General features: G+C 48.8%; 1 protein-coding gene across 2 annotated transcripts in view; it reads left to right on the top strand.

Annotated features, from left to right (window-relative positions):
* Positions 1–24,093, top strand: part of LOC116955738 (transforming growth factor-beta-induced protein ig-h3-like) — a 254,790-nt gene that overhangs the window by 136,927 nt on the left and 93,770 nt on the right. For both annotated transcript variants that reach the window (XM_032977008.2, XM_032977009.2), the window contains exon 13: positions 1,762–1,892. In XM_032977008.2, the coding sequence (XP_032832899.1) occupies positions 1,762–1,892 (131 nt within the window). The remainder of the gene's footprint in view (positions 1–1,761; positions 1,893–24,093) is intronic.

The following is a 24,093-nucleotide window of genomic DNA, read 5'->3' as shown; positions in this document are numbered from 1 at the left end:
GTACTTGCATTGAAACATTTCCGGTTTTCCGAAGACAAAATCAAATGGCACAATTGCCCACGTGGCTGGCTGACACTCGATTTGTTTGGCCGCGACCGGCGGCGGAGGGATAATCGACGTTGTACCGACGCGATCTTAGCCCGCAACAAAAACCCCAATTAGCGATCGGGCCGCAAGCGAATTTTTAAAGACCCCGTGTTGACTGGAAAGAATAATTAAGTGGGAGGCTTGGGGGGACCCCCCCCCCTATCGCTTTGTACTGTTACCGGTGTTTTGTTAGGGGGCTCGTGTCGAAATTAAAACGAAATAATTGGTTGCTTGACCCGAACGACGTCACTTGGAGGGTTGATGGATGACTTCATTCGTTCAATCATCACGCACAGCCTCTGTTGTTCCGCCCGTATATGCTACCGCTTGGCCGCGTTTTTCGTCGTCACGGCTTACATTGGCAATCTTATGCCGACGACTCGCAGATTGACCTCGAGACCGTGACTGATGCCAAGGTTTCAGTCTGCTTACTATGTACGTCGTCTTGAATTAAATTGTGATGAGACCAGGGGATCGTGTTGTTGGCCTCTCCACATCGAGCACATAAATTGGATGGCCTTAACACGTAGGTATTTCGCGACGAATATCATTCATAATTGAGGTTTTTGGGGTTAACTCTGCTTGTCGCCTAATGATGCTGGTTGTAATTACCAGCAAGATGTTGTCAATTTACTCTCCACCACACCGGTGTGCTGAACTAGTCACGAATTGACACATTTGCGATTGTGGAATCTCCTTCCTCGGTCCATTCACGATTATTCCGAGCCTGTGCCATTTTGTTAGATCGCTGTCTTTAAAACTCACCGATTTATACTCGTGGGCTTTCCGTGTAACTTAAAACAATATATTATCCTGTTGTCTGAGTGTATTTACTCTGCAATTAGTATTTGCGTTTTTATCATAGTTCGTAAATTTCTTGGAATGTCGAGAGTCGTCAGTGATATTGTTACTATCAGAGTTTTCAGTGTCGCTTAGATTTGACCTATATTTGTGAGTGCAGTTTTACTTTCATGTACAGCGCTTTGAGATACTGTGCATTGAACAATTTAACCCCAGGGTTGTACATTGAACAATTTAACCACAGGGGTTGTACATTGAACAATTTAACCACAGGGGTTGTGCATTGAACAATTTAATTTCAGGACTGCATTGAACAATTTAAACACAGGGGTTGTGCGTTGAACAATTTAACCACAGGGGTTGTACATTGAACAATTTAACCCCCGGGTTGTACACTGAACAATTTAACCACAGGGGTTGTACATTGAACAATTTAAACCCAGGGTTGTACATTGAACAATTTAACCACAGGGGTTGTACATTGAACAATATAACCACAGGGGTTGTGCATTGAACAATTTAACCACAGGGGTTGTACATTGAAAAATTTAACCACAGGGGTTGTACATTGAACAATTTAAACCCAGGGTTGTACATTGAACAATTTAACCACAGGGGTTGTACATTGAACAATTTAACCACAGGGGTTGTACATTGAACAATTTAAACCCAGGATTGTACATTGAACAATTTAACCACAGGGGTTGTACATTGAACAATTCAAACCCAGAGGTTGTACACTGAACAATTTAAACCCAGGGGTTGTACATTGAACAATTCAAACCCAGGGGTTGTACACTGAACAATTTAAACCCAGGGGTTGTGCATTGAACTCAACGTATGAGGGCCGTGCGTCCCTGCTCTTGTCCGCAGCATCCTGGTGGAGCTGATCAAGCGAGCGGACATGGGGGACCTGTTCAGTAAGCCCGGCGAGTACACCATCTTCGCCCCCACCAACAAGGCCTTCGCCGCTGTGCCCCAGCGGCACCTCGACCGGATGAAAGGTGCGGCCACCTCGCTTTTGCACGCACGCCTATACACGCACAAAGACGAAGATCCCCCCCCCCCCTCCCATGGTACGGCCTGGACAGGCTGTTGGGGCAAGTTGCCGTTAGCGAATAGCAGCACCTGCGAAGGCCGGCACTGTGGCACGAGAGGGGGTGGGTGGCCAGCAACTACTCCCGGCCGCCTTTGTCTCCCCAGTGGCGATGTTTACACACCGCAACAGGTGCTCATTTGAGGCTGAGTCGGCCTAGGGGATGCCCAGGACCGGTTCAGATATTCGTCACTGATGTTTGCAGTGTGCGGGAATCGAACTCGGTTTTGCCGGGTTCGTAGCGAACGTATACGGCAAGAGCACAGTCGCCATTCGTCATTAAGTAGCGGTGACATCACCGCGGCGCTTGTGCCAGGCTATGTGCACTTTCAGCCCACGTGAGGTGTCGAACGCCCACTGGCAGGAGAGACTATGTGTCTCTGTGTGTCTATGTTGTGCGTCTCTCTCTCTGTGTCTCTGTGTTGTCTCTCTCTGTGTGTCTATGTTGTGTGTCTGTCTGTGTGTCTCTGTGTGTGTGTCTCTCTCTGTGTGTCTATGTTGTGTGTCTTTCTGTGTGTCTCTGTGTGTGTCTCTCTCTGCTTGTGTGTCTCTGTGTGTCTATGTTGTGCGTCTCTCTCTGTGTGTCTCTGTGTTGTCTCTCTCTGTGTGTCTATGTTGTGTGTCTGTCTGTGTCTCTGTGTGTGTCTCTCTCTCTCTGTGTGTCTATGTTGTGTGTCTGTCTGTGTGTCTCTGTGTGTGTCTCTCTCTGCTTGTGTGTCTCTGTGTGTCTATGTTGTGCGTCTCTCTCTGTGTGTCTCTGTGTTGTCTCTCTCTGTGTGTCTATGTTGTGTGTCTGTCTGTGTGTCTCTGTGTGTGTGTCTCTCTCTGTGTGTCTATGTTGTATGTCTGTCTGTGTGTCTCTGTGTGTGTCTCTCTCTGCTTGTGTGTCTCTGTGTGTCTATGTTGTGCGTCTCTCTCTCTGTGTGTCTCTGTGTTGTCTCTCTCTGCTTGTGTGTCTGTCTGTGTGTCTATGTTGTGCGTCTCTCTCTGTGTGTCTCTGTGTGTGTCTCTTTCTCTGCTTGTGTCTCTCTCTGTGTGTGTCTCTCTGTGTGTCTATGTTGTGTGTCTCTCTCTGTGTGTCTCTGTGTGTCTCTCTCTCTCTGCTTGTGTCTCTCTCTGCTTGTGTCTCTCTCTGTGTGTCTATGTTGTGCGTCTCTCTCTGTGTGTCTGTGTGTCTCTCTCTGCTTGTGTGTCTATGTTGTGCGTCTCTCTCTGTGTGTCTCTGTGTTGTCTCTCTCTCTGCTTGTGTGTCTGTCTGTGTGTCTCCGTGTCTGCGTTTCGTCTCCCTCTCTCAAATGTAGTTCTACCTGATGACGACTGCTTGTGTTGAAATCGAAACGTCGTATCCTCTCATTTATTTTTTTCATTTGCCGTAACTTTACCGAAATAACCGAAATAACCACCAATCCACTCTTCGTTGCCCGGCAAACTGGTGGACCTTGGGTGCAGTTGCACCGCCTACACACTCAGTACCCACGCCACTGGGTGCCCTGTTGAAGCCCTGAGCTTCAACAGGGGGCATGTCGGATGCTTCCATGTGTGATTTCACCAGTCAATGCGATGGGCGTCCGTTGCCCTCACACATGGTTCCTGTCTTCAATGAATGGCTTCGGACAAGCAAAGAGGGTGGATGGATGGGTGGGTGGGGGGGGGGATAATTCAGCGGGCAAGATGATTACCAGACTACTTCTAATTACAATAAAAACAGTCTGGAGGTTGTGTAAGACCGATCATTAAAGATTATTAAGGCGGTGATATCATGAAATGGTCATTCGCCCACGTTGCGATAAATTAGCGTACTTGGGTTTTCTGGAACGAATGCAATGAACCCCGCGTGCAAGGAGATGTCTTTCTTCTTTTAGAAGTAATTTTTGGACGCGGTAAAATGCGACCAGTTAAACGGCTGTGGAAACGCGGTTGTGGAAACTTTGGACGACCGGCGGATGCATCATAGATGTTTTTTTTTTGGGTTAGATCACGTAAGTATATAAACGTGTCCTTAAACCCGCCACCACCCGACACAGCCAACTAGTAAGGTTTGTCACGCCAACAAAACGTGCCAATTCGTTACCGATACAGCACAACCGGTCTGCTGGAGAGCAAACACATTGATATTTAACGCGATCTAACCCAAAACCCTCTATTATGGATAATATTGGTCAGCGGCCCGAATGGCTTTGTCCCAGGCTCAACTGCAAGTGAGCAGTGACGGAGCCAGTGGGGGGGGGGGGGGGGGGGTGGGTGGGGTGGCACATGCCCCCCCCCCCCAATGATCCAATCGAAATCCCTAATTTCGATCGGATCATTGGGGTTTATTTATTATAAATCGGCATTTTGCGACCCCCACTGCCACTGTGTAGCATATTATTATTACGTGCCAGGGACTCTATGAGATGATAGGACAATAGTCTGAGTCCATAATTAGCAATAAGTAACGGCAAAGCAGCTATAAGCGACTCGCAGAATTGTGCACAGTTGCGTCTACAGAGTCCACGACTTCCCTGAAGGCATCAACACCTTCAGCGAGCGCGATGGCGATCACACAACGCGGTTCGAATTCGACCCTCGATCGATGGCTGCTCCATCGCCGCACACGCGTCGGATAAAAAAGCAAGGGACAAGTCCTTACTTACTAACAACAACTATAATTTTTAATTGCTGGAGGGGTTGCCCCCCTCCATACCTGAAAATCCTGGCTCCGCCACGGCAAGCGAGTGTCACCACGAAGCCCCTTTCACTCGCCGAGGCATTTTCATTACGAGGAAGTTGTACAAAAACACAAAAAAGTGCATTTTTTGTTCATGCGAGGCGGGGAAGTTTTTGTGCCGCTCAGGGCTTCCTGGCGCTCCGTGGAGCCTCGCGGCCCTGCTCGAGGCTGCGCGAGCGCGTTGGATTCGACCGGCGGTCACGGTGGCGTGCGTAGAAGCGTTGCATCGACGAGGCTCGATTATTGCGACTCGCTGCTCTACGGGACGTCTGGCAAAAACACGACCGGGCTGCGGCATGGAGAGCGTGCATCGGTGATGACAATGACGACGACGGTGATGATGGCAATGATGATGATGATGGTAGAGATGACAATGATGGCATTGGTGATGACAATGATGATGATGACAATGATGATGATGATGGTAGCGATGATAATGATGATGATGGTGATGACAATGATGATGATGATGGCAATGATGATGATGATGGTAGAGATGACAATGATGGCAATGGTGATGACAATGATGATGATGATGACAATGATGATGATGATGGTAGCGATGACAATTATGATGATGGTGATGACAATGATGATGATAGTGATGACAATGATGGCAATGGTGATGACAATGATGATGATGGTGATGATGACAATGATGATGGTAGCAATGACAATGATGATGGTGGTGGTGATGACAATGATGATGATGGTAGCGATGACAATGATGATGATGGTAGCGATGACAATGATGATGATAGTGATGACAATGATGATGACAATGATGATGATGGTGATGACAATGATGATTACAATGATGATAATAGTAGCGATGACAATGATGATGATGGTAGCGATGACAATGATGATGATGATGGTAGCGATGACAATGATGATGACAATGGTGATGACAGTGGTGATGACAATGGTGATGACAATGGTGATGACAAAGGTGATGATGGTAGCGATGACAATGATGATGATGGTAGCGATGACAATGATAATGATGGTAGCGATGACAATGCTGATTACAATGGTGATGACAATGGTGATGACAATGATGATGATGACAACGATGATGACAATGATGATGATGGTAGCGATGACAATGATGATGATGGTAGCGATGACAATGATGATGACAATGGTTATGACAGTGGTGATGACAATGGTGATGACAATGATGATGACAACGATGATGACAATGATGATGATGGTAGCGATGACAATGATGATGATGATGGTAGCGATGACAATGATGATGACAATGGTGATGACAGTGGTGATGACAATGATGATGACAATGGTGATGACAATGAGGATGACAATGGTGATGACAATGGTGATGACAATGATGATGACAATGGTGATGACAATGGTGATGACAGTGGTGATGACAATGGTGATGACAATGGTGATGACAATGAGGATGACAATGGTGATGACAATGATGATGATGATGACAATGATGGGTTACTGCAAGATCTGACTGTGCCCGCCCAGTGCCTGCCGGGTTGCGTTGGCTTCCGGTTGCCGAACGTACACGTTAATAAGGTCGCACTCATTACGCACACAGACACACAAAGCGCTTGCCACAATTGAACTGCAATACCTCGCTGATCTCGTAAACGAAGCATAAACCGTCATCACGCAAACTCCGGTCGTCATCCTCGCAGCGGCTTTTGGCGAACCGTCAGACAGAAACGGTCACTGCTTTCAGATGCGCTTCTGCGGCCGTCTGGAACGCTCTCCCTTCCGACATTAGGAAGCCACTGGAGCTATGCATTTTTTTTAATCGTCTAGATTGACGAACTCATTTCTCTAGAAGCTGCTTTTTGTGTTTAGCTTGTTGTCCTTCCGCAGCACCTCCGATTAGCACGGTTGGCTATGCACGGTGCAAAAGAAGTTCAACATACGTAACAACATACGTACATACAAACGTGCCACGTGGGAGTCCTGCCTATCGCGTCTCGTTAGCCGGAAATTTTGGTTCAGTTTTCTCTCTTTAATTTCCTTCCGCCGGTCGTGAACGCAGGCTGATGGTTTTAAATCTTTAGCACAACGACTCCCAGCGGGGCAGAAGCTTTTAGATGTGACAAAATCCAGAATGTAGAAAACAGAAAAAAAGATTTTCTTTTAATAACTTACACGGTGTAGTTGAGAATGTTATAACTGTAACATGACAAAGTCATCACTATTAGCCTGCCTGCTAATAAAATATTGATAACCGATGCTGCTGCTGCTGCATTGGTAATTGGTACACAAAGCACAACACAAAAAAACTCAGCACATTTGTCAGTACACTGTGGCGTTAAACAGAAATATATCTGATAGGTAATGTGTCAGGCAGTTGACCTTCACAGCACGCAGATATAATCTACCTCTCTGTCCTCTTTATGTGCCATGAAGAAGGGCCATTGCCCAAAACGTCGCCTATTACATTTAACGTTTTCCTTGAATTTATGTGCGTTAAACTTATTTCACATCATGCGTAGCCAACCGCACTAATCGGAGGTGCGGGGGGGGGGGAGTTGAAGGACAACAAACTATGGGCCTCTGTGTGAGTCTATGGGCCTCAGTGTGAGTCTATGGGCCTCTGTGTGAGTCTATGGGTCTCTGTGTGAGTCTATGGGTCTCTGTGTGAGTCTATGGGCCTCTGTGTGAGTCTATGGGCCTCTGTGTGAGTCTATGGGTCTCTGTGTGAGTCTATGGGTCTCTGTGTGAGTCTATGGGTCTCTGTGTGAGTCTATGGGTCTCTGTGTGAGTCTATGGGTCTCTGTGTGGGTCTATGGGTCTCTGTGTGAGTCTAGGGTCTCTGTGTGAGTCTATGGGTGCCTGTGTGAGTCTATGGGTCTCTGTGTGAGTCTGTGGGCCTCTGTGTGAGTCTATGGGTCTCTACATTAGTATATCGTCCTCTGTGTGAGTCTATGGGTCTCTGTGTGAGTCTATGAGTCTCTACGTGAGTCTAAGGGCCTCTATAAGTGTCTATGGGTTTCTGTGTGAGTCTATGGGTCTCTGTGTGAGTCTATGGGTCTCTGTGTGAGTCTATGGGTCTCTGTGTGAGTCTGTGGGCCTCTGTGTGAGTGTATGGGTCTCTACATTAGTATATCGTCCTCTGTGTGAGTCTATGGGTCTCTGTGTGAGTCTATGGGTGCCTGTGTGAGTCTATGGGTCGCTGTGTGAGTGTATGGGTCTCTGTGTGAGTATATGGGTCTCTGTGTGAGTCTATGGGTCTCTGTGTGAGTCTATGGGTGCCTGTGTGAGTCTATGGGTCTCTGTATGAGTCTATGGGTCTCTGTGTGAGTCTGGGTCTCCGTGTGAGTCTATCGGTGCCTGTGTGAGTCTATGGGTCTCTGTGTGAGTCTATGGGTTTCTACGTGAGTTTATGGGTCTCTGTGTGAGCCTATGGGTGCCTGTGTGAGCCTAGGTCTCTCTGTGAGTCTATGGGTCTCTGTGTGAGGTATGGGTCTCTGTGTGAGTCTATGGGTCTCTGTGTGAGTCTATGGGTTTCTACGTGAGTTTATGGGTCTCTGTGTGAGCCTATGGGTGCCTGTGTGAGCCTATGGGTGCCTGTGTGAGTCTATGGATCTCTCTGTGAGTCTACGGGCCCCTGTGTGAGTCTATGGGTGCCTGTGTGAGTCTATGGGTCTCTGTGTGAGTGTATGGGTCTCTGTGTGAGTATATGGGTCTCTGTTTGGGTCTATGGGTCTCTGTGTGAGTCTATCGGTGCCTGTGTGAGTCTATTTGTCTCTGTGTGAGTCTATGGGTTTCTACGTGAGTTTATGGGTCTCTGTGTGAGCCTATGCGTGCCTGTGTGAGTCTATGGATCTCTCTGTGAGTCTATGGGTCTCTGTGTGAGGTATGGGTCTCTGTGTGAGTCTATGGGACTCTATGTGAGTGTATGGGTCTCTGTGTGAGTATATGGGTCTCTGTTTGAGTCTATGGGTCTCTGTGTGAGTCTTTGGGTGCCTGTGTGAGTCTATGGGTCTCTGTGTGTGTGTATGGGTCTCTGCGTGAGTTTATGGGTCTCTGTGTGAGTCTATGGGTCTCTGTGTGAGTCTATCGGTGCCTGTGTGAGTCTATGGGTCTCTGTGTGAGTCTATGGGTTTCTACGTGAGTTTATGGGTCTCTGTGTGAGCCTATGGGTGCCTGTATGAGTCTATGGATCTCTCTGTGAGTTTATGGGTCTCTGTGTGAGGTATGGGTCTCTGTGTGAGTCTATGGGTCTCTGTGTGAGTCTATGGGTTTCTACGTGAGTTTATGGGTCTCTGTGTGAGCCTATGGGTGCCTGTGTGAGCCTATGGTTGCCTGTGTGAGTCTATGGATCTCTCTGTGAGTCTACGGGCCCCTGTGTGAGTCTATGGGTCTCTGTGTGAGTCTATGGGTGCCTGTGTGAGTCTATGGGTCTCTGTGTGAGTGTATGGGTCTCTGTGTGAGTATATGGGTCTCTGTTTGAGTCTATGGGTCTCTGTGTGAGTCTTTGGGTGCCTGTGTGAGTCTATGGGTCACTGTATGAGTGTATGGGTCTCTGTGTGAGTATATGGGTCTCTGTTTGAGTCTATGGGTCTCTGTGTGAGTCTTTGGGTGCCTGTGTGAGTCTATGGGTCTCTGTGTGTGTGTATGGGTATCTGCGTGAGTTTATGGGTCTCTGTGTGAGTCTATGGGTCTCTGTGAATCTATTCGTCTCTGCAAGAGTCTGGGTCTCTGTGTCAGTCTGTGGGTCTCTGCGTGAGTCTATGGGCCTCTGTGTTAGTCTATGGATCTCTGTGTAAGAATATGGGCCTCTGTGTAAGTCTGTGTGTCCCCGTGGGAGTCGATGTATGTACTGTACGTATGTTGAACAGCATTTTCAAGGCCACAGTGTTATCGACAAATGTGTCGAGTTTCTTCGCCTTTTTAACAGAGAGGCTAAAGGTGGACAAATAAAACATGGGGTGGGCGCTCCGAACCGCTGGGTCATTTTTACAAATCATTTGATTGATTTCTGCCACCCAGCCGTTCATCTCCGCGGCGAATTGCCCGGTTAGTTTCTCCGTCTATGGCAAAAGGGTGCCGGCAGCGACAGCGGTCACGGGCTTGAAGTCACGTGCGCCGCTGGTTTTCCACATACGTAAAAACAACAAAAATTCCACCGTTTAGAAGTGCGTAAATGATTGCGTGCCGATGACATGCGTGCATATATATGAAACCGGTCCCCGTGTATCTCCAGGCGCCCTATTGATTCCTCGACGACGACAACAAAAAAAAATTAGAAAAAGGTGCCGTCGATACCGAGCGAATTTTAAATAACGAGAAGCAATTCATGGAAGGAAGCATTTTGATTGCCCAGTCGAACGTAAAGCATTGAGCGCATGGAGGTGGAAAAGCGGAGTGGCCTTCGATTTTTTAAACATCTGAACTTCATGGTGGTACCCCGGGGTGCCGTAGTTACCCCGGGGTACCGTAGTTTCCCCGGGGTACCGTAGTTACCCCGGCTCATGCATAATGTCCGTGATGAAGTCATTGTTAGTCTGTGTTGATGGTCGGCGATGCGGCAATCGACTCGTCTCGACGAGCTGTACTCACGATGAACTATTAAAAGTTTTGATTGGCAGCCCCGAGTCGCGGAGTGAAGTACACCCCTGGAGAAAAGTTGCGTCCCAGAAATAAAAAAAAATATTTAATTGCCTCGGCCAGTTTGTATTATTTGGTCATTAAGATCATTTGACGTGGGCCGACATTGGAACGCACAAAGAGAGAGAGAGGAGAATTCCCCCGTTGCAGTCGAACGCGCGCATCAATTCGGAAGCGCACCCTCGGTTTGTGAGATGCTGCCGCTGTTGCGGCGGCTCTTGGGCTCGGCCATCGAACAAAGGCGGCGGTCACCGCGTCGTCGCGCGGCGCTTTCAGACGCGCTTCTGCGGCCGTCTGGAACGCTCTTCCGTCCCCGATATTGCGAAGTTACTGGGAGGTGTGCACTTGTAAATCGTCGAGATTGACGAACTAATTTCTTTAGAGCTGCGTTTTTGCATTTGGTTTCGTGTCCTTACCACCGCAAGCCCCGATGAGCACGGGTGGCTGGGTACGGTGCGAAAGAAGCTCAGCATACGGCACGTTTCGTCGAGATGAGCCCACCGCATTTTCATGAGCCCGCATTACCGCATGTGCCATTCATCAGCAAGCACAGCGGGTGCAACCTCTGCTAATTGCTCGCGTGGCAGTCGGCGCATTACTTAATTGGAGCTCGTTCCCGGGGACTTGCTGTGCCGAGTTCAACGCGCGAGTCCCAGATTCATCTCCTCTCTCTCATTACGTGGCCTCGGGGAGCAGGGCGGCGCGCAATGCAGCCAAACACACACGCCAGGAGTCGGCACGGCGAATTAATCTACCCCACCACCACAACCACCACCACCTCCCTCCCCTCCCCGGGCACTTTCACGTCGCCGGTAAATTTTAACGATCCCTCGGAAAAAGAGCGCTGCTGAGGAGGGCCACCCGTCCACCGCCCAGCCGGGCGGGGAGAGAGCGCTGTGCGGGAGCTCGCGTGCGGCCCACCGGTCGCGTTTTCACTCGAGGCAGAGCCACCGATTTATTTTATTGTCATGTCATCGTGCAGGGGATCATCGATCGTCCGGCGGCTTCTGGGGGTGGAAGGGAGCGCCGGATTTTCGACAACGCCGCTTGATCACGGCATCGTCATGATTATTGTGAAACAGCTTTTTTTTTTTTGCACATTCTTGCATGACATTACGTTCTCTGGGTGTTGTGTATACGTTTTTTTATTTTTGTGCGTGTGTTTTAAATGTGTTCACGGTATGAAATCGTCATGAAGAAACATACAAATAGGCACAAATGAATTTCCTACTGTGAAAAAAGTGACTCTCTTTGCCGTACTCGCCACTTCAATCTCGAAGACATCGCGTGGGATGATGTGCGTAGCGCTAACTACGCTCTTGTTTTAACAACACGATTGCTTTTCATGATCGCCGGACTGGGTTGCAGCCTTTGTAGCGGTTTTGCCGGATCGGCCCGGTACCGCTGGACAATGTTGGAAGAAGCTGGAGAATTATCGATGATCAACCGAATATACAGCGCGCTTCAAAAAGACGTTGACACTTACATGGGACTTTCGTTTTTAATGGGAAATGAACGGATAATACTACACTGTAACATGATAACAAGTGTCATGTTGATAGCTTCAAAAAGTCAAAGAGTCTCCCACTTATATTCTTGGTTCTTTCGGTAAAGTCACGTAGAAGGGAAACAATAAAATAATAAAATATATAAAACAATACAATTCTCACGACGTTTCGACTGCAACACAAGCAATCATCATCAGGTGTGAAAACCACAGCAAGAAATTTTGAAAAAAAGTGGCGGTTATTTTTTTCAAATGTTCTTGCTGTGGTTTTCACACCTGACGGTGATTGCTTGGTGTTGCAGTCGAAACGTCGTGAGAATTTTATCGTTTTATATTTTTATTATTTTCTTGTTTCCCTTCTAACGTGGTGACTTTACCGAAAGAACCAAGAATATGAATCCCTGCAGTCACGAAAGCTTTAAATCAAAATGTAGTCTCCCACTTGTTCGCCATCGTTGTCAAAACACATTGCCTGGAATCTTCTCCAGGTGGTTACTGGAGGCACATTTCTCCTCTGAGAAGCGTAAAACATTTTTTTAAGCACCCTATAAATATATATATTTTTTATCACTTTCTACGTATTTAAACAAGAGCCTAGGAAAAAGGCACGAACCGTGACAAGGAAAGGGGGGTGGATGGAGACATACATTTATGAACTCGGTGCTCCTGGGTTCTGCGAAGGAGATGCGCCGCAAACAGCGGGAAGTGGTCGGATTTATTTTTATATCCGGTGAAGGGAATGCAATAGGAAGAAAAGTAAAGTGGGGAAATGGGTGAGGTAGGGGGGGGGGGCATAACTAAATACAGGAAAACGTTGCATTGCGAGCATAATTCGTTCCGGAAACGTGTTTGTAATCCGAATCACTCGTACATCAAAGCACTCGTACGTCAGTTGTGATCACGTGACGCTCGGCAGTACAAAGCGCGTACACGTACGCTGCTCGTATTGCAAGACCCCTCGCTCGTTTATCAAATTAATATTGAATTAACAATTTTGCTCGTCTTGCAAAGCACTCGCAGACCAAGTTGCTCGCAATCCAAGGTTTTACTGTATAGCAAACAGAAAAACCCACGGGCGCCAATGTGCCGACGTACGTTGGGCTTCTTTCGCACCCGCACGTAGCCGACCGTGCCGATCGGAGGTGCGAAGGACGAGAACGAGGGCCGTGTGAGCTCATCGTCAGTGGAAGTCCCCGCCGAGAAGCGATCAACTCCTTTCCGCCCCAGGGTGAGCAGGGTGGCGGGGGTGGATACCCCGAGAGCCAGCGGTAATTGTAGTCTGCCCGGAGTGAGCCGCAATCCGTCTACCTGGTAAGCGCGCCGTGTCGATTTTTCCGCGGCATTGGATGGTAGCTACGTAATGCTACGGGGCCCCGCACTTTCAAGGGGCCCCGCGCTAAACGCTTTTCGAGCTATCATTTTCGGGTTCAGTGATTCTGCACTTGCTCTATCACCATAGTACTATGCCGCCTTCAACTTTTACGAACGACTGGGTGTTTAAGGTCAGCGATTTGTCGTATTATCCGGCTGTATAGCAAATGAAAAAATACAATTACTTTACTGTGCAAGTAAAAAAATAGTTTTTTTTTTTATATTTTTAATATTTAATATTTAAGTGTTTTTTTTGTTAATTTAGGGCCCCTATGTAACATACGCTACAGGTCCCGCACTTAGCTTCATCCGGCACTGGCTAAAACCACGCCCCGGCTACGCACCTACGGGAACTGCTGATGTTTTTTTTTGCATAATGCACAAAGGCTTGAGTGCTCTTGTGTGTGTGTGTGTTATGTGCACACACGTTATCTCGAGGTGTTGTTTGGAACTGCAACGCAAGCGCGAGTGTGTAACCGGCAATTGGAATGCGGAGCGAATGCACCGTTATGCACACATGCACGCCAGACTACAGGTACGCCAATTCCTCTGGGACGCTGCAGAGATGTTAAATGAATGTCCCTTTATCCAGAGGAAAGCCTCGCTAAAGCCTCGAGACTTTGTTGGGTTTTGTTTTTTTCCTTTCCCAGGACAGGTCCTACATTGGGATGTTTGGCCAATTCCCTATTGAGTGAGCATATTAGCATCCTGCGATAGATACCAGAATACCTTGCAAGAAAGCCATACATATGAGAGAATTAAATGATTAAAAAAACACGTGTACACAAGATGATCCACCAACCCCTTCATCCACGGCATTCGATAATTGAATGTCAAGACCAGAATGGAATGGGGAACACAAGAAAGGGTTAGCTGCCACGATTGGCGAGATGTCGACTACCTCGCCTGGTATACGTGAGGTTCGTGGGTTCGATCCCGACCCTGACGCCTGCTGTATATTTTGGAGTTTGCGTGTCTCCCTCCGTGGTCGCGTGGATTTTTCTCCGGGTCCTCCGGTATTTGGCTGCTTTAAAATAAGGAAGTGTTGAGCCGCTTCGTTGTGCTATCATGTGTGATAGCCGGCTCGCTTCTGACAAAAGAGCTATATAGCTCACTTGGGCTTTTTGCCTGGTAAAATAAAAATTAAAAAAACTAGTTTAGTCTTAGTTTAGAATGTGGAATTTCCACTTCTGGCTCTTAGCCACCCGTATGAGACGAGCGGGACGCTCCGATGTTCGCTTAAGCTGGAAGATGCAAGGGGCTCTGTTGAGTCTGCGAGAATTTCAGTGACGGCCGTTGATGAGCTTACACCGCGTGCAGTTTCTGTAAATTATACGAATGGCCAGGCGTCACCATTTGCATGTAAAGCGCATTCAAATCGTAGGGTTTTTTTGTTGCTTAAAATCCGTTATTGTTGAATGGAGGTTATTATGCAGCGTTATGAAGATGTAAATTCATGATTTGTGGTAATTGATGCGCTGCCCGGTTAGTAAAGTCGGGGGGGGGGGGGGGGGCGGGGCGGATGATCGCACGTCTAGGGGAGCGTGTGCTCGAAATGCGCAAATCTGCAGATGTTGATGCCCCAGAAGAGAGGCAACGGGGGAATATGCAAAGCGCTGAACCTGCGTTTTGTGGAAACATAAACATTACCATAAAACAAAAGGGGGCCTTTGGCATTAACACATGTATGCGCGTGATTTCTTTTTTTTATTTTTACCGGAGAGGTTTTTTGTTTTGTTTAGCAAGTCCAGCCTTCCATCAGACATCACACAGTGGGAGGCTGCGTGTCTCGTCGGCCGCTCTCACGATCCGGAAAATAAAATAAAAGATTGTTCCGCCTAAAAGGCCCTCCGTATTTGCTGGCCTCTCTCCTTAAATAATGGCCTGCAATCTTCATCTTTACTTTCTTTGACTGTGATCGTTTTCTTCTTTTCCTGCTCGAGCGTCCGTAAAGCCGCAGCTGTTGGCACGTTTGCGCTTTCTCGCATTAGTGCGGCTCCTTTGTTCATTTCTTACCTCCTTCGGCCAGCGCTGAGCATTGTCTTGTCCAGTGGTTCTTCTTCTTCTTTATCTTCTTCTTCTTCCTCTTCTTCATCTTCTTCTTCTTCTTCCTAACCTGGGCTGCACGCATCCTCTGCGGGGTGCGAGACGCCCTTTCTGGGGGTGCGAGACAAGGCCACCATTCTTTTTTAGAAGGTCAATTCATCGAAACACGTTAAGCACGGGGCACGTCAGTACAACAGCTTATTTGTTTCGTCAAACCCCGATGTATTTATTGACGTGTTTCGTTGTTTAACGATTGACAAACCAAAGGGGTGCAAGGCTGCAGGAAAGGTTAAGAACGACCGCTCTTGTCGGTCCTCCAGCGTCGCGTCTGCGCGTGCGGTTAGCGTTCTGATTTTTTTTATTCTTTTTTTTTTATAAAAGATGCAATCAAAAGCAACTGGCATCGCGCAATTTATTTCGAGCAGCGGTACCCAGGAAAAAAAAAATTGTTTAAAGTCGTTCGGCGCGGCCGTTCAGGCAGGCCCTCGGGGAGAAACTTTCCGACTCTGGGACACTCTCCCACAACGCGGGGGAGTATAATGCACACGGAAAAAAAATAATACGGCAGCAAGAGCGGTCAATGAAGGTGCGTTGTTTACATCCTCTACGAAGGCGATGGCAGTGTACAGCACCGCCGGCGTTTACAATCCAGGCTTCAGACGTCTCGTGAAAAGGACGACCGTGATATAGAGCTTCGTAGCTCAAAGGATTCGTCCAGTCGAAGCGAAGATTCTGATCCCGACTCCTCTGCGGCTTCTCAAGGGAGCGGCGCAGCGTCTGTGAGCACGCGGCTCTTGACTAAATTGCACTTCGACGCCGCCGAATTAAAGATTTACGAAAAAAAATTACACAATTATGCCATTTGGTTTAACACATAGGCTTTCGCGACCAATGTCATCCATAAATAAGGTTTTTTTTGGGGTTCGACCGCGTAAATATATAAATGTTTCGTTGAGCCCACCACCACCCAACACAGCCAACTGGTAAGGGTTGTCACGTAAACAGAACGTGCCAAATCGTCACTAGTACAGCACTAGTGTATAATGTAGTGTATAGTAGTGTGTAGTGTATAGTGTAGTGTATAGTGTAGTGTATAGTGTAGTGTATAGTGTAGTATACTAGTACTGCACACCGGTGTGCTGAATAGCAAATTCACAACATTTACAATCTGAGTAACGACGTTTCGCCAGTAAATTACAACCGGCTTCATCAGGCGACAGCCAGACTTGTGGCGAAATCCTCCAATTGTTGCCTGATGTAAATAATGCTGCGGCTTCGCACGACAACGCACCGGTGCGCTGGACTGGCAACGAATTGGCCGCGTTCTGTTCGCGCGACAAACCTTGCTAATTGGCCGTGTAACGTATGATATTTGGATGGCGTGTTTTTTTTTCTTCTTCTTTTGTTTCTGGTGCGCACGCTGGAAAATTGCCTCCGCCGTCGGCGCCGTAGCCGAGACTCGCCCGCTGTGAAGCGATGAGCAGCGGCGGCAAATTGCGGCTTAACGGGCGCGGTTGGAATTCATTCTCGGCGGTACGTAGCCAACCGTCGCCCTTGGCAACGGGGCCTGTTTTTTGGCGCGGAATTTTGGCCCGCCCGTGGAATTGAACCTCACGGCGGTACCCCGGGGTACCATAGTACCATAGTACCCCGGGGTACCATAGTACCATAGTACCCCGGGGCACCATAGTACCCCGGCTCTCGCGTAAAGTCGGCGACGCGGTAATTTTGTCTAGTCTGTTGATGGTCGGCGACGCGGCAATGGGCTCATCTCGACGAGCTGTGCACCCCGACGCACCGCTACCTCGGCGCGTACCGCGCGGCCGTTCGGGGGTTTCCGGCGCTACCGTCGTCCTCGCTGCGTTTCGACATGGCGGAGCGGCAACACCGATTTTCGGGATCGATCGGTAGCCCCGTCGCGGAGTTGAAGTGCACCCCTGGACAAAAAAAAAACGTGTCCCAGATATAAAACTTTTAATTGCCTCGGTCATTTTTGTATGATATCGGTACCCCGGGGGTTCGGCCGTAAGGATCAATTGAAAATTGCGGAATGAGTGTTTGGGGGGTGGGGGGTGTGGGGGGCAGTGGGTGGTGAGGGGGTGGGTTCCTCTCTCAGCCAGGACGGTCGTCCTTTGACTAAAATGGCGGTGCAGTGATGGACAAAAGATCCGTCGTGAATCGGCCTCCTAAACGTCCGCGGTGTAATAACTCTCCACCCGAGGTGGTTCCTCTTACATCCTGCAAAAAAAAAAAAGACGACGTTCGATTCCTGAAGATTGTCAATTTTAGAATCCCTCTCCTCGTTTCGTTCCCTCAGTGACGAACAAAAAATGAGGGTCATCATCGTCGTCGTCATCGTTAATGGCCATGAGCAATGAATCCACTGCTGGCGTTCAAGGCCACCGGTAAACGTTAATGGAGTTCATATTCCTGCTTCTTTCGGTAAAGTCACGTAGAAGGGAAACAATAAAATGACACAAATATAAAACAATAAAATTCTCACGACGTTTCGACTGCGAAACACGAGCAATCGTCATCAGGTCTAAATCAAAACGCTAATGGAGTTCTCTCGCGTCACACCGAGTCCACCTACGTCCCAATGTATTTCCTCCGCGCGTTCAATCCAGAGGGCACCGCCGGGGTGCTGTCGTTCCCAGCGATCCTCGGCACGGACTACAAGACAGTGGCGAGGCACTTTTGTGAGCGACAACGTTACCTCCGCACCGGTCGCCGGCGCCTCCTTCGCAACCCGCGCCGACGGCCTGCGGAGGATTTCATCCAGCGGCGGATCAACAAAAGGCCCGTTGATTATCATTTCATGGCCATTTTTGTTATCCGCAACACTATTTGCCTGGGGGGTTGGTGGCTAAGCGGCCAGGGTCGGTGGATCACCGCGCGAATGTTCGCGAAATTCCCTTCCCGTGAGCGTCGAGGAGGTACCCGTCCGCTGGCTCGCCGGGGGAAGGCGGCACTGCAAAGTGCGCGGCTAATATCACCACCCGTACATACGTGCGTACGTTGGACTTATTTCTTACCGTGCGTAGCCAACCGTGCTAATCGGAGGTGCAGTGTTGAGTCTATGGGTAGCGTTGAGTCTACGGGCAGTGTTGAGTCTATGGGCAGTGTTGAGTCTATGGGCAGTGTTGAGTCTAAGGGGAGTGTTGAGTCTATGGGCAGTGTTAAGTCTATGGGGAGTGTTGAGTCTAGGTGCCGTGTTGAGTCTATGGGCATTGCTGAGTTTATGGGTAGTGTTGAGTCTATGGGCAGTGTTGAGTCTATGGGCAGTGTTGAGTCTATGGGCAGTGTTGAGTCTATGGGCAGTGTTGGGTCTATGGGTAGTGTTGAGTCTATGGGTAGTGTTGAGTCTATGGGTAGTTTTAGTCTATGGGTAGTGTTGAGTCTATGAGTAGTGTTGAGTTTATGGGCAGTGTTGAGTCTATGAGTAGTGTTGAGTTTATGGGCAGTGTTGAGTCTATGGGTAGTGTTGAGTCTATGGGTAGTGTTGAGTCTATGGGTAGTGTTGAGTTTATGGTTAGTGCTGAGTCTATGGATAGTGTTGAGTCTATGGGTAGTGTTGAGTCTACGGGCAGTGTTAGTCTATGGGCAGTGTTGAGTCTATAGGTAGTGTTGAGACTATGGGCAGTGTTGAGTCGATGGGCAGTGTTGAGTCTATGGGCAGTGTTAGTCTATGGGTAGTGTTGAGTCTACGGGCAGTGTTGAGTCTATGGTGCAATGTTGAGTCGATGGGCAGTGTTGAGTCTATGGGCAGTGTTAGTCTAGGGGTAGTGTTGAGTCTATGGGTAGTGTTGAGTTTATGGGTAGTGTTGAGTCTATGGGTAGTGTTGAATCTATGGGTAGTGTTGAGTCTACGGGCAGTGTTGAGTCGATGGGTAGTGTTGAGTCTATGGGCAGTGTTGAGTCGATGGGCAGTGTTGAGTCTATGGGCAGTGTTAGTCTATGGGTAGTGTTGAGTCTACGGGCAGTGTTGAGTCTATGGTGCAGTGTTGAGTCGATGGGCAGTGTTGAGTCTATGGGCAGTGTTAGTCTAGGGGTAGTGTTGAGTCTATGGGTAGTGTTGAGTTTATGGGTAGTGTTGAGTCTATGGGTAGTGTTGAATCTATGGGTAGTGTTGAGTCTACGGGCAGTGTTGAGTCGATGGGTAGTGTTGAGTCTATGGGCAGTGTTGAGTCTATGAGTAGTGCTGAGTCTATGGGTAGCGTTGAGTCTAAGGGTAGTGTTAGTCTATGGGCACCTCCAACGGGCGTGGTTGGCTACGTACGGTGCGACATAAGTTTCGCACCGTACGTGCGCACGACGTACATCCGTGTGTACGTCCAGACGTTCCGCGCTGGATTCCTGCCCGTCGCGTCTCGTTAGCCAGACGGTTTGGTTCCACCGGTCGTGAACGCAGGCGGATGGTTTTGAATCTTTAGCACCACGACTCCCAGTGAGGCAGAAGCTTTTAGATGTGACAAAATCCAGAATGTGGAAAACAATAATGGATTTTTTTTTATTTTTAAATAATTTCAATGGTTCAGTTGAGAATATTATAACTTTAACACGGCAAAAAGTCGCCACCGTTGACCCGACCCGCTAATCGAATATCATCCAGCGATGCTGCTGCCGCTGCTGCATTGGTAGTTGATGCACAAAGCACACCACAGACAATCTCAGCGCATTTGTCAGCAACGCTGTGGCCTTAAATAGAACGATATCTGATAGGCGACGTTTCGGGCAGTCGCCCTTCTTCACAGCTGCTTGTCTGTGTTTAGTTTGTTCATCCCCCCCCTGCCTCCCCACGACACTCCGCACCTCCGACGAGCGCGGTTGGCTACGTACGGTGCAAAAGAAGTTCAATGTGCGTGCGCACACAAGTTTCAACGTTGATTATAGCCACCAGCCCCCCCCCCCCCCAATGTGGCTTTTGAAACAACAGCAAAAAAATAACGCGGGGCTGATGGAGCAACGTGGCAACTGCGTTACCAATTTTAGGGCAGTGCCGGATGATCCTATAGTATCACAAGTAGCTACATATGTGGCTACGGGCCACCGCACTTTCAAGGGCCCCCCACTTTCAAGGGGCCCCCCACTTTCAAGGGCCCCCCGCTTTCAAGGGCCCCCACTTTCAAGGCCCCCCCGCTTTCAAGGGCCCCGCGCTAAATGCTTTTCAAGCTATCAATTCCGGTTCAGTGACTCTGCACTTGCTCTGTGACTGTAGTACTTTACCACCTTCAACTTTTACGAACGACTGGGTGTTTAAGGTTAGCGATTTGTCGTATCATCCGGCCGTATAGCAATTGGGAAAAATACAATTACTTTACTGTGCAAGTAAAAAAAATTGTGTTTTAATATTTACGTGTTTTATTTATTTATTTTATTCAGGGCCCCTTCATAACGTACGCTACAGGCCCCGCACTTCGCTTGATCCGGCACTGTTTTTAGGGGGGCTTCTGATGGGGGAGGGGGGGGGGGACAAAGCTGCAGCTCCTCCTCCTCCGACGGCGCGCGCGTGCGTGTGTGGACTTCGCGGTGGTGGTGGTGGTGGCATCGTTAGCGAGGGGATGGCTTGAATCATTCCGCTTGAGCTCGCTCGCTTTCAGCAGCGGTCGCCCTCAAGCTAGAAGCAACAACCGACTCACGTGGGGTTCTTTCGTTGTCTTCCCTTACACAATCGCTTCGTTTGGGTAATTGGGTGTGGGGAGAAAGAAAATCCACACAGCAGCAACATCCCCCACCCCCTCCTCCCTTCCCCCTCCTCCCTTCCCTCCCCCTCCCTTCCTTCCCCCTCCTCCCCCCACGCCGCCCCACCCCGCCTCCCCCTCTTCCCCGCCCCCCCACCTCCCCGCCCCCCACTCAATATACTCTCCAATCAGCCGAGCTGCTAACAAGAAGTCGTTATGCATTACAATTCTGTGTCGAAAAAAAGGTGGCGGTTTTTATTTCATTTTCAACGTTAGCACCACGGACAGCGACGAGCTTTGTTCAGACGGACGAGTCCATCTCTGCTCGGAACGGAGGAGGGGGGGTGGGAGAAACAGCCACGATGCGCTACTCCGTCCTGTGTTGCGTTACAACTATGTTATAAACTAGACTACTATACATTACAATGTTATACCTTCCAATCTAAACTACATTGTATAATATCGTATACACATGGGCAGTGTTGAGTCTATGGGCAGTGTGAGTCTATGGGGCAGTGTTGAGTCTATGGGTAGTGTTGAGGCTATGGGCAGTGTTGAGTCTATGGGCAGTGTTGAGTCTATGGGCAGTGTTGAGTCTATGGGTAGTGTTGAGTCTATGGGCAGTGTTGAGTCTATGGGTAGTGTTGAGTCTATGGGCAGTGTTGAGTCTATGGGCAGTGTTGAGTCTATGGGCAGTGTGTATGCATGCTGAACTTATTTCGCTCCGTACGTAGCCAAACCGTGCTGATCGGACCTTTAACATCGAGATGTCACATTCGGGAATGTGAATAATTTGGTGACTTGTCCTGGAGGGAGGGCTAATTTGCCGAGGCAGGCAATAAGCCCTTCCACGCAGCAGCAGCAGCAGCAGCAGAGGCAGCAGCAGGATATGGCGGAGGGGAGGACACCGTCGGCATCGACATTTTCGGCCGTGCCGACATCCCCGATCGTGACCTGTTCTTTGCACCCGCCACCGCTCGTTCCGTGCGATCGGTTTTTCGCACCGCCACCACCGCCCCCCCCCCCTTCTCCCCGCGTCGAGACGAGCGGCGCGTGACGGGTTCCAGGGACCCCCCCCCTCCCTCCCCGCACGCGATTAATAAACACCCGCATCGGGCAGGTGATAAATAACCATTGTAACCGGCCGGCGTCGCGAGCCGAAATTGTCGTCGGCCCATTAATGTTTAATTGTTTTGCCAAGGTCAGCGAGCAATTTGTTTTCACATTGAGTCTGTACGTGGCGGACGGGAGCATTGTGTTTGTGTCTTCACCCACCCACCCCCCCGAGGCGAGACTTACGTTGATGATGATGATGATGGAGCCGCAGAAATAGCGGGAGGGTTGGTGGTGGTGGTGGTGGAGCGGTGGTGGAGCGGTGGTGTAGCGGTCAGTGCGTTGCGCTATGAAACCCAGCGACCCGAGTTCGATTCCCGCTCACGGACACCAACACCAGTGACGATTATCTGAACCGGTCCTGGGCCTCCCCTAAGGCGACTCAGCCTCAAATGAGCATACCTGGTGCGGTGTGTAAACATCGCTACTGGGGAGACAAAGGCGGCCGGGCGTGGTGCTGGCGACCCACCCCGTCGTGTGCCGTTTTGGCCTTCATACAGTAGGCGCTCGCTAACACCACTCGCTCCAACAGTCTGTTAAGGCGACACGGGCTTTTGTGTAATTTCGCCAAAAACCAAAACAACTTCTCCTCTGGCCATCGCATCTCATTAATCGAGGCGGTTGTCCGCGCCGATCACACCGCGGAGAGGATGTGGCGGTTTACACCACGGTAAAAAAAAAGATATATGTACAGGGTGCTTTAAAAAAATGTTAACGCTCGCATGGGACTATTGTATTTTTAATGGGAAAAAAGAACGGTTAATAATAAACCGTAGCATGATAACAAATGTAACGTTAATAGCTTCAAACAGTTTTAAAAAAAGTCTCCACTTGTTCGCCATCGTTGTCAACGCACACCGTGGCATCTTCTGCAAGTGTACTCCAGAGCCCCGACGGGACATTTATCGCGGCACTGTTGCAAATTCTCAGAAGTGTTAACATTTTTTTTATGAAGCACCCTATATATTTTTCGATTTAAAGCTATTTCAATGATACATTCTCCTGTTTGATATGTAAACTCCCTTTGTCAAGGTGCCTCTCTTCTCTCAACCAGCTTAATAGACGCTACGAATCTTAGCAGCGTTCATTGGAGCTCTGTCGTCCCGACAGTTTTTTTTGTTCCTTCACCTGAAGAAGGCCGCTTGTGTTGTGGCCGAAACGTCGTGAGAATTTTATTGTTTTGTTTTATAATTGTATTCTCATTCTACGTGACTTTACCGAAAGAGCCAAAGAAGATGCACCCTATCTATCTTAAACGAATAAATAAAGATGCTGTGGGCGATCAGCTGTACGCTGGCCGGGGGTGGGGGGGGGGATGGGGGGGGCGGGTGATTTAAGCGCTCAGTCATTGCAACTGTCCAAGGGGGGTTACGTCGCTACGAAAATTAATCCTGCGCACTTCGGGAATGTGGGTTTCCCTGGACCGCCGTGATGAAAATTTGTTGGCCTGCTGTGATGTTGCTTGCCGTGCTCTGAAGATGTATTTTTTATTTCTTAATTGTTCAAACTAGATTCAAAGCTTTCGTGACTGCAGGGATTACTCTTTGGTGCTTTCGGTAAAGTCACGTAGAAATACATTTAATTGAATAATGATAGAATACGACGTTTCGATTGCGACACAGGCAACCATCATCAGGTACAAATGAATGAGAACACAAACATAGTAAACTTGGAAATATAATGCAATGCAACACAAAGAGTCGGCCAACAAAACAGTCAACACCCCCCACCTGGTTGATTAACGTTCTTCCAAAGATTGCTAAATTTGAGAGCGAGACCAAACATAGACACGGAGTCACACAGAGACACACAAGCAGAGAGAGAAACACACAGAGACACACAGAGAGAGACACACAGAGAGACACACAAGCAGAGCGAGACTCACACAGAGACAAACAGAGAGAGACACACACATAGAGTTCTTAATTGTTGTTGTTTTTTTTTTTAATTCGCAGCAGATTAAGAGTCAAATGTCTCAGGGAGACAGGTCATTGGAAACACTTGCACGGCAATTCTCTTCGTATGTACGCCAACCGTGTGTTGAACCGCTTTCCCACCGGACGTAGCCAAC

The sequence above is a fragment of the Petromyzon marinus genome, chromosome 61 (genome assembly GCF_048934315.1).
Source record: "Petromyzon marinus isolate PM22_M1 ecotype Great Lakes invasive population chromosome 61, UKy_Petmar_22M1.pri1.0, whole genome shotgun sequence".
NCBI lineage: Eukaryota > Metazoa > Chordata > Hyperoartia > Petromyzontiformes > Petromyzontidae > Petromyzon > Petromyzon marinus.
The sequence above is the reverse complement of the archived record's forward strand: the minus strand, read 5'-3'. Positions and strand labels throughout refer to the sequence as shown.